At 33.8% G+C, this 14551-nt stretch overlaps 1 protein-coding gene across 2 annotated transcripts in view; it reads left to right on the forward strand.

The window, feature by feature from the left end:
- The window catches only part of LOC125074073 (heterogeneous nuclear ribonucleoprotein L), a 408322-nt gene extending 395889 nt beyond the window's left edge, over nucleotides 1–12433 (forward strand). Inside the window, exons 7-16 of one of the 2 annotated variants that reach the window (XM_047685304.1) lie at nucleotides 2621–2707; nucleotides 5172–5251; nucleotides 5779–5874; nucleotides 6399–6509; nucleotides 6837–6958; nucleotides 7665–7815; nucleotides 8120–8238; nucleotides 9034–9122; nucleotides 9840–9993; nucleotides 12303–12433. In XM_047685304.1, the coding sequence (XP_047541260.1) occupies nucleotides 2621–2707; nucleotides 5172–5251; nucleotides 5779–5874; nucleotides 6399–6509; nucleotides 6837–6958; nucleotides 7665–7815; nucleotides 8120–8238; nucleotides 9034–9122; nucleotides 9840–9993; nucleotides 12303–12306 (1013 nt within the window). In that variant the 3' untranslated portion in view covers nucleotides 12307–12433. The remainder of the gene's footprint in view (nucleotides 1–2620; nucleotides 2708–5171; nucleotides 5252–5778; nucleotides 5875–6398; nucleotides 6510–6836; nucleotides 6959–7664; nucleotides 7816–8119; nucleotides 8239–9033; nucleotides 9123–9839; nucleotides 9994–12302) is intronic. The other variant, XM_047685305.1, reaches the window with a different exon arrangement.
- The last annotated feature ends 2118 nt before the right edge of the window (nucleotides 12434–14551 follow it).

Consider the following 14551-nt stretch of genomic DNA (forward strand, 5'->3'; position numbering starts at 1 on the left):
CCTTTATAAGATGGTAGCAACGATAACATATTTTTCTAAAGTGGGCAGTTTTATTTTACATTGAAGCACTAACGTAACAAACTAAGTACCAACGTAATGAGAGAGACCGAAAAGATGCATCACGTAATGGTAGTCAATCTATCAATGTTTGGTTACTGGATGTGCCTTTCAAAGCACGACTATGTTTCATTCGCTATTACCGGTTACTTACAGTCGATAGCGTCTGCCAACGGTTCCGAGACGAGTCGATTCCAAATCGCAGTCGATGATTTCCTCCCACATTCTCGAAGTTAACTCTGCGAGTGTAAAACCGCATCGCGTAACGTCGTGTAAACCTAATAAAAAGCCTACGAATTAATTGTATATTTAATTGAAAGGCTTTCAATTAATTACACGGGCACGCGACTACGCTTTTAAACAATTAAGCGAGTTCGCGCTGCCCCGCACGATATTGGACGCTGCGGTCCACTGCGTTAATGCGACGTAAATACCATTCAATTTCGAATATACCGATTTAATTAGCATAAATTTATGCCTCTCGAAAATGAAATCTGTGCTAAAACGCTTACAGATAAGCATAGAGAGATATATATATAGTTTTACTTGGCGGTAGGTCTGTGTGCCACGAAAGCCCATCTGTGTAGGTACCATCATATATTCTACCGCCAAACAGCAATACCTTAGTCTATTTGTGTTCTGGATTAAAGGTTGAGTGAGCCAGTGTAACGCAATGGACTTAACAGTGCAGTTCCCAAAAGTTGTCTCACAGCCCTAAAATATATAGACGGAACCACTTCCACAACCACCAGTCAGATGTAGAGTATTCGCCAGTCCCAATAAGTAAAAGTAAAGTGCAAGTCCATTAATTTCCCAGAGCTGGTCTCCTGTCCTTATGTGGATCAGGTTTGAAATTTATTTCACCAATCTACTTTAATAGGCGGGGGGGGGGGGCGTTTGTTGCAAACACGTGTCAAAGTTTAACCCTAAAAATTAATGTCTTCGCTATGTATTATTTTATTGCTGGGCACGAGACCTACGTTATAAACACAAATTAAGCACATGGAAGTCAAGCACCTTGGCTTAAATAGTAACCTTCACGTTTATTTATTATTTAAGATCCACTTTCTCAAATCTTTTCGACTGTTTATTAATATTAAGTATTCTTTTCTAATTTGAAATTATATCGTTTTCCTGTTTGCAGTTAAAACTCTTGAACTTTGGAGTTATAATGCTAAAAAAGTCTTAAGAGATTTCATAACCTGACGGTATTAAATTTTTCGCTTTCGCTAGGTATTCCTTCCATCCCGTAATGTCATGATTTACATTAGCAGCCTGTAAATTTCCACCGAGCTGCTCCAATGCGGGTTGGTGGAATACACATGTGGCAGAATTTTGTTGAAGTTAGACACATGCAGGTTTCCTTACGATGCTTTCCCTCACAGCCGATCACGAGATGAATTATAAATACAAATTATGCATATAAAAATTTAGTGATGCCTGCCTGGGTTTGAATCCAAAATCATCGGTTAAGATGCACGCGTGCTAACCACTGGGCCATCTCGGCTCTCATTTGGTCAGTAGATATTATATCATTTTGATTTGCATAAACTTATTGAAGTCGTTAAATTAATAAATCATTGTATATTCTTGGAATGAATATACAAGGAGTGGGCATTCGATTTTTGACAAACGATACCGTTTAGCTTCACTAGCCTAGCTTCACTTCAACTTTGTTACTAACTTAAAAACATAAATACTTTCATACAAAACATCTTTTTAGATTCAACAGTTTTAGTGTGAGTTGATATTAAGTAAAGAAAAAAACGATTTTGTAAACAAACGCACAGATATTTCATTAATGAATGTACAAATGTGAGAATCGTCTGAATAAAAACGTAAGAATCTCTTCCGAAGTTTTGATTTCGATACATCTCGAACACATAGCTAATTGGATTAAATTCTCAGCAGCATAAAAGCCGTCCATCTGGACTATTGTTATTATCCGAAACGCATATTCGTAGTATTATTTTTTTGGGACAAAGTGAAAATAAAATGTGATACTAATTGTACATACCAATCTATTCCGTAGTGGAGCCGTGAGCAAAAAGTACTACAATGATGAGAATATCAGAATCGGTTACCAAAGTGTTCAACAAGTTCGCCAGTTCGAAGTTATGAGACTCGCATTACGTTAAGATTCGCATATGCGTAATCTAATTGAATCATTTTAAACGGTACACATTAATTAAACAAAATTTAAACGTCAAAATACATTTGAAACTCGCATCTCACTCGTGTTTGTACATGTACTTCTACACAGAGTTTAAAACATACACGAACATTTTATTGAAGATTTAATACATCAAACGTGGAACGGTGAGTTACGAAATACGCAAGTTTCCACCTTACTCGTCGAAGCACTTTACCGATGAATTGAAACCTTACACTTTTCAGCCATCGAAACAAAATAAAACTATTCGTACGATCAATTAACACGCACCAAACGGATTTATGAAATAAACGTTTCGACTGAATTTTTTGTGTTGAAGAAACGAATTTTCATTCGGAAATGTTCAAGTGAATTCTATGTTTTTGAACTGTAACTATGAAGTATTGGCAGATCCGACCACAGTGACGTCACAAGCGCCGAGACCATGCAGCGAGGACTCATGCAGTCAGCACAGTCAGATGTCTTGTGATCAGAACGGTTTGTATCGCAAGTGTAAAGTGTACTTTATTAACTCACACATAGACGACACGCTAGTGTGTCAGTCGTAACGTCGTAGTCGTTCGTATCTAATTCGAAGTGTGTGTTTGTGTGTGTAATTAACCCTGTAGCTGTTGTGTATACCTTTGACTATAAGCCGTGTCAATTGAATTGTTTCTTGAATGGTGGTACATCAGATATACAATTGATTACATTACTATATTTATATATTGAAAATTAGAAAATTTATAAAAAAAAGTTTGCTTGAATTGGGAAGAGACTGTTGTACCACCATTCATGAATGCTTTTGTTTTTGGGACGGTTTATACTATACAAACTATAAAATACACATACATGTAACGTGTACATCATTATAATGATTATTTCACTTATTTTATAAACTTCCAGTTTCACTTACGACTTATTTTTCGAGGAATGCTCGATATTAGTGACTTTCTCCATGGAGAACAGCTAATTGCGCCAGAGATGTGATAGCTTACAAGTGTGTGTGCAAACACAGCTTCATTTTCCATTCTCTTACTCTCGTGACCCGATTAGACAGAAATCCTACGCGACAAAATCGATCGAAAAGACTAAAACTATTCGGTGACGTAGTTCTTTCGTGGACTTTAGTTTTCTTAAAATATCCGACCCGATCCGAGAGAGCATTCTTCGATCAATAAACTTGAAAGAAACCACAATAGCATATAATAATAATGTTATACATACTACTTACGTTTCATTTAGCAGTATAATACACCCATTTTAATTAATTCACAGCTAGATATATAAACATTGTAAACTTCCAGACAATCACCGATAGTTTATTGTTATCATATAATATTGTAAACATAACATGAACACAATAAATCATTCCGCAAGAACAGACTTTCATTTCTATAAACCTATCCTCTGCATGTGTGTACGTTTCCTTGCTCTGTGTATCTCTAAAACGTTGACGTTGACGCACGATTATAACACTGTTGCTCGGGGTTGCCAGAATTTGGAATAGTTACCATCATGCGTTTAAAATTCTGCAGGTTTATTTATAATCCGTTTGAGTGCTGTATACGCCTATCGCTAGTTTCATCGTTGTATTTATTTTTATAAAGCCGGAAAAAATTGTAAATAGCACTGGCAACTCTGTTTCTATTATTTTCTTTCTTCGACTACCCTCTTTTGTTGATGCTAGAATTATTAAATTTGCAAAATAGTAGGTATAGACGTGTGATGATGTTTCATAATGTTTGAAATCTCTTTAATCATCATCAACCTGTGTTCGCTGTTTAGCCAAAGCTGAACATAAGCTTCTCCCAAGAAATCTCTTCACCTGAAGAGGACGATTCCTCAAAATGAAAAGATTGGCTATCATACCTTTGAACCAGTAGCTATTAATCCATAATCTTAGAAGACTCGTAGTCCATGAGGACATTAGTGTTCCATGAAAAGACGTAGTTCAAAAATGTTGCATGTTAATTCAATTTAAAATCAGCCGGATATCAATAGATTAAGAACCACTGCTCTAAACGGTTTGAACTTTAAACATACGGCCTGAAAATAATAACATTAAAAATAAACTCAATCGAAATAAAGATAGAAACGACAAAGGAACAGCCTAAGTCAGTGGAGATTATACAGTTTTTTAAATAAAATTCTGTTTTTAATAGCGAAGATGAATTATACTAGCAACATTTTTGACGTTAATATTTTGAATACATCTATTAATTTGATTTTCGAATTTAATCGCTTCGAGAATTACAGCTTTCAAAGTATACCGGCGGCCTGAAATAAAGGGATGTCCCCAAAAGCTTTAAATAAACGAAGGGTATTTAAGGTTCAAGCGCTTATTTATGTAAATGCATTTCGTCGATTGACTCCGAGCGATTAAAAGCATTACGGTTGTAACAATTTGTTTAAACTAATTGGATGTTTTGATTTTAATAAATTATACAATAAAACGCGAAAGTTTTGTACGTTAATTTGTTTGTTGATCGAACACGCTGTAACTGATTTGAATGAAACCCGTTTGTCGGACTCGAAGAAATTATGTCGTGGTAATAATGATATGTGAATATGCAATTCTAAATGCTTTGCTAAATTTTAATTTAAGCCTTGCATAACGTCTGTGTAATGGCTTGTTAAAAAAATCTCAATGTTGTTGTAGATATTGACCGATTATATCGATCGTATTGAAGGTATATACATAGTTTTATTGGATGTTATTAAGTGCGGTCTTGATTATTTTCAACCGCTTCGACTGTTCTGTTTAAGCGTACGTTTTGTATTAAAACTTCGCCTATAGATCTAAAAGATTTAGTAATTTCGCTTCACACGTTTAATGTATATTTATATCTTCATGAGAAGATCTCTCGATTATTGTGACGTTTATTTCGAAAGGGGTTCGATTTGGTTTCTTATTGCGAAGTGGTATTCGTTTTTATTTAATTTGTTTTTTTTTTTTCAGATATGGACTTCGGTAGTGGAGGTCCACCGCCTCCAGGAATGATGAAAGATAGACACGGTCCCCCTCCACCGCATCACCCGGTTAGTTGCTCTCGACTAGTCCTTTTTTTTATTATACTTCCTTTTGACACGGTATGAAAAAATTATAAGAGTGAATTTTTGTGATGCGCGCGCGCAGTGTGATTTGAAAAAAACATATTGAAGTTGCTCCCTAAATCTATTTATATATATCTTTAAGTCGAAGCTTAACTTCTAAAATAACGAGGATAGTATTTGAGTAATTAGTAAAGACTGTTTAATCAAAACACATAAAAATAAAACATTCAAATTGTATTTTTTACTATTATTATGTATTGTCCGAAGTCTCGTAAGTCAGTTGCTGTTATTTGAAGTTAAAATAAACAAAAAAAAAATAGTACTAATTGATAACTCATGCAAAAAGTTTTTGTTCCTCGAGCAATATTTATTATTTAATTGATGTTGTTCTCGATATATTCAAAACACTCCGAACTGATATAATTGTAAAATGTCGATTCATGAGTGCTCTGTAAGAACCTATTCGAAAAAAGTATTGGTATCTTATGATGCTTATGTAATACTCTTAACAGCGAGATGGTCGTGGTTACGGTCCAGAAGGTTACGGTGGTGAAGGCTTCGTACCACCTCCCCCGATGCACCACCCGCCAATGCCACCACAGAATCAGGTAAGCGAATTAAAGATATTCCTTACATTTTTTATTCAAGTAGAGGTATGCCTCTACTTGAATAATAATGAAAAATGTAAGGCATCAAAACTTATCGAACAACACGGTGATATGTCAGAAAGTGATAAGCGAAATTAATTAATAATAATTATAAGTTTTAAAGGATACAAGTATCAAAATGGCGTATCATCGTAAGTCACTTATGACGTTTCACGGGTTTGATACGAAATGAATTCTTACAGAATAGCTCCGAAGAGCCATTCAATTAGCAATTTTCTTTTATATAAAATAATAATTCCTAGAAAATGGCTTCAACGATGGTTCTAAATTTTAAGATAGAGTTGTATTCGTGTCTACCTTCGATCGACTTTGGTTTATTGATACTTTTTTTTTTTTTAAACGATAATTTTTTAATCGAAGGAATCTTGATTTAGAATTTATGTCAATATGTAAATGTCGATTTTAATTATCCAATGTTTTCGAACTTACTTACGTACGCGCTTAACGTAATCGCTTAATTTCAGGGTGGTCCCCCTCAACAAGGAGCAGTAATGATGGTATACGGGTTGGACCCGAATACGGTCAACGCAGATCGATTGTTCAACCTTTGCTGTTTATACGGAAATGTTGTGAGAGTAAGTTAAAATACAAAGACACGCACACACACGCACACATACGCACACACACGCACACACACGCAAACCCACGCACGTACACGTAAAATAAATGTTGATTTTATTTTGATTTATACACACAGATACACGCTCGATCACGTACACGATTAATTCCTATAAAATTCACACAGAGACTAAAACAAATTTGAAAAAAATATAGATATTATTTATACAATATTATATTTGCCTTCCGATATTGATAAAATAAAATATCTATAGAAGTATTATGTAATGTTTGATTGCTTTGGGCAATTGCAAATAAGCACTTGGGTATTCTTCGTTCAACAGATAAAGTTCCTGAAAACGAAGGAAGGCACGGCGATGGTTCAAATGGGAGACGGAGTGTCCGTCGAGCGATGTGTTCAAAACCTCAACAACGTCACCGTCGGCGACTACACTCTCACACTCGCGTAAGTATGCCAATAGTCAGAATCCTCTACTTACGAGCCGGGACGTGCAGTAGCTACGTTGGTTGTTGGTTGCCTGGAAGAGATCGCTATAAATAAATAAATAAATAAATAAACATTTTACAACATCGCATACATTACTCTGATCCCAATGAAAGTAGCTAAAGCACTTGTGTTATGGAAAATCAGAAGTAACGACGGTACCACAAACACCCAGACCCAAAACAACGTAGAAAACAAATGAACTTTTTCTACATCGACTCGGCCGGGAATCGAACCCACTACTCGACCACGGAGGTCGTCAGTCTCTTTTATTTAGGATGAATCCATGTTGTATTTTTTTATTTTCTCCATGTGGCGTACAATAAACTATAAAAGTATGTAAGTAAATACGTGAATTCAATAATACCCGAAGATAACAGTGTTAAACTTGGGCAAGCACAAATTATCTTTGATGTGATTATTTTTTATAATGACAATACTAATGAACATCATAAAGGGAAACCTGCATCCCATGAAACTCCCACACGTTTAACTATCTACCGACATTGGAGAAATAAGTTCCAAACATTCTTCACAAGAGGAGAACGTGCCCAACTGTAATATATGGGTTACTTGCTATTATTTCCAAGTTTGTTTATTTGAGTACTTTTGACGTGGCGTATAACGAAGCGATTCGGAAAATCCAATTATTTGTTTTCTTTTACAGTTTCTCAAAACAGGCGTACCTATCGGAAGTAATGAACCCTTACCCCCTACCAGACAAGAGTCCCTCGTTCAAAGACTACGTCGGCAACAAAAACAACCGTTTCTTGACGCCCGCCTCCATACACAAGAACAGGATACAGCCTCCGTCCAAGGTTAGACAGATTAGCCTTAATCACTTATATGTTTCTGGTAACGTTTGAAAAATTTGATTGAACTCTATTTTACTAAACAAATATTTCATATGAAACATAACATAAACTCATGTTACCAATAAACTCAAAAATTTTGGATTAAAACATTAATGCTGATGAATTTCTTTTTCGTTGATGGTATTGTTTTTTTAACGGTACATTTTGACCAGACACTAAGCAAGTGTTGCCATTTTATGAAATAATGCTGATACCCTTTTTAGAAGTTTAATATGCTTTATGCTTAACGCTTTTAACTCATTGACAGGTTCTGCATTTCTTCAACACGCCGCCCGATGTGTCGGACGAACAGCTGTTACAGGTGTTCCAGGACTACGGAGTGACGCCTCCTCATACCATCTCCAAGTTCCCGCTGAAGAGCGAAAGGTGACACAATTCACATTTTTATACCTACATTAATATTTTAGACGTGATTGATCTATTCTTAATTTATTTAAACAGAAATAAAATTAGTTTTTGCCCTCGACTTTTCCCATAGCTTGATGCCCACGCTTAGGTGGTCATAGGTTTTTTTATCATGTATTTTAAAGAGGATTTTTGGTTAAGAATTTGCCTCACTTTGGTTAAGAAAGTGCTTTGGTCATAAGTTTTGGGTATAAAAAGTAGTCCGTATCTTTCCTTGGGATTCAAGCTTGCTTTACTCAGTTACTTGTTTAAAGAGTGAGTGAGCTGTATAAGAGCCGAGATGGCCCAGATGGCTAGAACGCGTGCATCTTAACCGATGATTTCGGGTTCAAACCCAGGCAGGCACCACTGAAATTTCATGTGCTTAATTTGTGTTTATAATTCATCTCGTGCTCGGCGGCGAAGGAAAATATCGTGAGGAAACCTGCATGTGTCTAATTTCAACGAAATTCTGCCACATGTGTATTCCGCCAACCCGCATTGGAGCAGCGTGGTGGAATATGCTCCAAAACCTTCTCCTCAAAGGGAGAGGAGGCCTTTATCCCAGCAGTGGGACATTTACGGGCTGCTAATGAGCTGTATAATACATAAGGACATATGACAGGGGGACAACATATGTAGGGCCCATATTTATGGGTGATTTCTTGGTAGCCCATGGGTTACCTAAATCAGTCCATTTAAACAGACGTGTTAAATGCTCGATTTCCTGGCTAACTTCTTCCATATCTAATGTGTTGCAATAATGATCAATTTCAGATCGTCGTCGGGTTTGATGGAGTTCCAGAACATATCTCAGTCGGTGATGGCCATCATGGCGTGCAATCACGCGACCATACAGCACCCAGGTAACTTTCATAATTACCGTCTTATCGCTAAAACTATCATTTTATTAATTTATGATTGCATACGTTCTATTGAAACAAATAATACTTACCTAATTGATGGAGAGATAGATTATATCACCGTATTTATTGTTTGATACGAGAGACAATGTAACTACTGATTTACGGACCGGTTCTTCTTGGTAGAGCTATCTACATTATCTACAAGAAATCGTTAATTATTTACTCGGTGGTAGGGCTTTGTGCAAGCCCGTCTGGGTAGGTACCACCCACTCATCAGATATTCTACCGCTAAATAACAGTACTCTGTATTGTTGTGTTCGGGTCAGAACGGTGAGTGAGCCAGTGGAATCACAGGCAGGAGTTACATAACATCTTAGTTCCCAAGGTTGATGGCGCATAGGTGATGTAAAGAATGGTTAATATTTCTTACATCGCCTTTGTCTATGGGCGGTGGTGACCACTTACTATCCATGTGGCCCATATGCTCGTCCTCCAACAAATGGCATTAAAAAAAATATCTTACGTTCGATTAAAATCTTAAAGACTGAATCTTACACGTGTTGGAAGAGACTCAGCTAAGCGTTCCACCCACCGGAGAGACGATAACCGATCGTTGTGACATTAATGGTATTTACTATTTATTGTGAATATCAGATCATAAGAATATCTTCGCATGCAGGGATTCAAAATATACAAAATAAATTCTAAACATTTCAGGTGCAAAATTCCCGTTCGTTATGAAGCTCTGCTTCTCGTCGTCGAGGCAGATCGGGCAGGGCAAGGGACAGACTCCGACGAAGAACCAGAACCACAACCAGAACCAAGACAACAACCGACAAGGCCACGACAACGGCATCGACCAGGACTACTAGTAAGAACTGTCTCTATTAGTTTGTATGTGTAAAAATATTATCTCGAGAAAAATAATAAAATAAAGAGTAATAACGCAAAGTACTGAAAAAGACATGTAAATCGTGTAGGCGTCGGACCAATGTTAAGTCGATTGAATGTTGAGGCAGTGTTGCCAGTCATGCCAAAGAAATGTTACCAGCTCTCAAAATGGTTGGTGGTTTTTTTTCGTGTAAATTATGTAGTCTTTGATTGCACAAATTTGTAAGTAGCTAGCTGTAGTGTGTCGATGTTATTTTTTAAATGTCTATAACATATATTATGTTTTGTCTGCTAGCGGTATGCCGGCCTAAGATATATCATAAAAATGGATTTGAAATAAATAAATAAAACACATTTGTTTTTAATTAATTGAAGTGGTGTTTTGGAAAGTTTTATTCATAAATTTTAAATGTTAAATAAATATTATTCCATATATTTTAAACCTTTTTACAGTAGGGACCATAGAGCATTATTTTCTATGTTCGCTTGTCAAAATTCAAACAAATCGACTCATTTGTCTGAAACGCGATAGATAATGAAATTTTAACGATTATATGTATATAAATATTAATGTAATTAAAAAAAAAAAGTATTTTTATTTATTTAAATTTAGAACGGTTTTTTTCTCGAGAATTTTGACAGGTATACATAGATATCTTTTCTATATATACCCTCTTGATTGTTTTAACGAATTATATATTCTTATATAAAATGTACACTTTCCTAAACTGTATACGTTTATATAATATTTTGACCGTCTGACACTAGAGCATTTGACGTATTCGTTTTTTTTTTTTTTAATTTAGTTAAGCTTTTCCGTGTATGTCTAAGCCAAAAATATTAGCCAAAGTGTTAAAAGATTGTTAGTAACATTTTTAAATGTTAATAGAAAATTGTACATAATTTAAAAGTTGTAATGTTTTTGTTCTTTTTTTGTTGTCTATAGTTCGTAAATGTACAATCAAGTACTCAAGTGTCATTGAAATATTATTTTATTGTCATTTAAGGCTGATGTCGCACTCGTTCAGTCTTAGAAAATGCCTTAGATTATTAAGAGTTGGCTATTAGATCGCTCGCAATTTTAAATTGGACATCAATTATTTGAACCGTTATGTAATAATATAGTTATATACAAACATTTATGTGTATAAAGTTAAAATTTTATTATATGTTTTTGTTGAATAAATCTTAAGCGGTTCGATTTTATCAACAGAAATCCTTGAACGCTTTTTCTAATGAAACAAAATGTATATTGAATTACATATCTGACATAATAATCGATTATGACTGCAAAGTCAATTTTCAGGTCTAAAATTATGTAGATAAATATATAAGGTATATTATATATATATATATATGTATATGTATAGTCGTGCACTACTGTCGTATATTTTGTGACGTTCGTCTAATTGCTTTATAAGGCTTAACAAATTTAGATTTGTACTTAAAATGCTAAATATTTTGTAGTATTAATGTATTATAGATTAGACTAGTCGTGCTCGACTGTACATTCGCTGATCACGTCAGGATTACCTATGTCAATTTGGATTATGTATAATGGTTTATCGTTCGAAATATTTCATTTATTTTTTGTCGTGTCGGACGAAATCTCAAGCGCGTCGATTTCGTGAAGTGATTTGACGTGCGTTAGTAATGTTTCATTGAACAGTGAAATGGAAACTTTACAATTTTCACTTCTAAATGATTTATTTTAAAGTAGTTAGCGCTAAAATTTTATATAAAATGCTGGCATAGATAATTTTTTTTAAAATATATTTCGAACTTTATACCGTTTAGTCTATGGCCTCTCTATGGTTTAACTGTGTGTTGTGTAAAAGCTTAAGTCACCTACATATCAAAATGACAAATAAAATTTAGTATATAATTGTATTTGGTAACTACATGTCTTTTACAAGAGTCTGAGGCAATTTTTGCTCTTTCTTTATTTTATTTTTAATTTTCAATTTACATTATTTTTTCGTTTTCATATTTTTTTTACTCACTAGTCAATTACTATTACAGACATTATTATACTTACATACGCGATATAGACGAAAATAAACAAAGTTATAACTAAATATATTTACTATGAATATGTAAATGTTTTGAAATTAAACAAACAAAAAATTTGGATTTAATGAAAAGAAAAAAAAAAAGATTGTTTGTTTCGTACGCAAAATTAAAATCCTTTATGTACAGTGGGAAGTGACAAACTTACGTTATGACCTTTTTCGTCTGTACCGCTATGTTTGAAACATGCAAACTCACAGAAAAAATATTTGCTTCTAGCTAACGGCGATGTGGCGGCGAACACACAAACACACATATCAAGACGGACGGCACACAGACACACACAGGCACACCACTACGAGTGCAAGGGGAATGGGGATAACATGGGGATTGCCATTGCTTAATTATAAAAACAAAAAAAAAAGAACATTTAAATTACAAATTTTCGGATCCACATTACAATAATGACTGAAGGATTTTTAGCAATGGCAACATTTATAATTCCTTTATATTATAATTTGTGATCTAGTTCACTCATAAAGACATTAACAGATAGTTAATATAATATTAGACACTATAACAATTTGTTTCAAATAACACATGATTACATTTCCATTATATATATTATTATTATTTTTTTTTTTTTCTTATCTTTTGTTTTGGGGTTACCCGTTAAATGCAAACGCATTTCGTTTTACGTAGCGAGCGATTTAGTTTTAATAAGCATTATTCCCATTTATTAATTAATACTAGTTTTAGTTTATTATCGTTATTAAACGGTGACATTTTCAAACGTTGTTCTCAATACATTCGACTGTAACTTCTAAATGACTAATATATAATATCGAGTTTTGAAAATGAAACCGTTTCGCCCACTTAGTGTGACGATAATCAATAGAATTAATAATTTGTGATTTCGTATGTGCGCAATGTCGTATAAAGATGTAGATTTTCTTTTTGTTTGTAATAAAAAAAAAAAACTTTATATTATGATTTAAAACGTATTTTGTAATATTTTATTCGGTTGTACGATAACTTGGCAGTTGTGAATTGTACAAGAAATAAAAATGTGGTATAAGGTAGATTATTTGAGTTTTATTTTTCATTTTTATTATTAGGCTTGGAGTGTGCATGTTTTGCTGTACGCACGTTCTGACGTCACTAGTGTGGCGAGTCGACGATCCGTTAAACCTGATCCGTTTTAAGAACCAAAATGTGTAATTATAAGAATAGTTTAGCACTCTTTAGGCTAGTAGTAAGTGTCATTGCAATGTCAATTATATTCGACTAGTGGAAAAAAAATTATGAACCGTAACAGATTTTCTATACATTTTTCTTAAAAATTATAAAAAATGTGACGATTGGAATACATTAAGAAAGCCTGCACAATAACTCATCGTTCAAACTTTGCAGGCGATGTTTTGATGTTAAGTGAACTGTGGGAAATATTCCGAAATTGGATTTTCCTGCAAACTTTGAACCGGTTTTTATAATTAGATCGTCAATACACGAACACCAAATGGTACCATAATCACGCTGTCTTTTTGTTCGTACTTAGAATAGATTTGTATGGTGTGAAGTGTGGTAGCTTGTCTATATTGCTGTTTATGATATGACTGTCTTTTAACTGTTTGATTGAAACTAACAATCAAAAACTTTAAAAGGAATGAACTTAATTTAAAAATATTTTTTATCTGTTATACCGTAAACAGTCTTATAGCCGGCAAAATTAAAAAAAAAATGTAATAGTCCCTTTAATAGCTGATTAAAACCATTGTTATCAGGTAAATAGATGCATATCTTTTTCTCTAGAAATATTTTCAAATTTGAAAAAAAAATAAATGTTTTAGTATTAGGACATTGGTGTCGTGATAGCTTACTATGTTTTGTGTTTGATGTATATAAGGAAAGTAATTACGTTGTCTGTAATATTTTTTATAATAAGTGCTATGAAATATTGTATGAGAAACATAATGTTAGCGAATCAATCAACTCCTGAGAAATAACATCCACAAGCAAATGAAAAAATAAACCATGGCTTATTTATTTGTAAATGTTTTTTAACGTATTAAAAAAAAATTGTGTTCAATTTATTGCGTACAATTTCTAAACGAAATTAATTTGACAAGATAAGATTCTTGCTATCATTTTTAACCTTACATGAGAAAAAGAGATAGCAATATTTTTGATTTTTATCAAATAAACTGAGCTTAGAGATTGTATGCATAAAGAAACGTATATTACTCTCAAATTAAATGTCTGAAATGCTAATGACAAAACATAATCTATTTAAAATACGTTAATAAAACTTTATAAATGATGTCATTTTGAAAAATCACGCTCAAAATAAACTGTAATAAATTCACAACACTTGTATGCGACACACAGCACGAACTGTCGGAACTGAAAAGTGAAAATATAAAAAAACATACATAAAAAATACCGCACTCTAGCCTTTTACATATTTTAAGATAATGTAACGATTATATTTAGTTCTTGTTTCTTATTTCTAGACATTACATTGATAT

The sequence above is a fragment of the Vanessa atalanta genome, chromosome 26 (genome assembly GCF_905147765.1).
Source record: "Vanessa atalanta chromosome 26, ilVanAtal1.2, whole genome shotgun sequence".
In the NCBI taxonomy this organism is placed as follows: Eukaryota; Metazoa; Arthropoda; class Insecta; order Lepidoptera; family Nymphalidae; genus Vanessa; species Vanessa atalanta.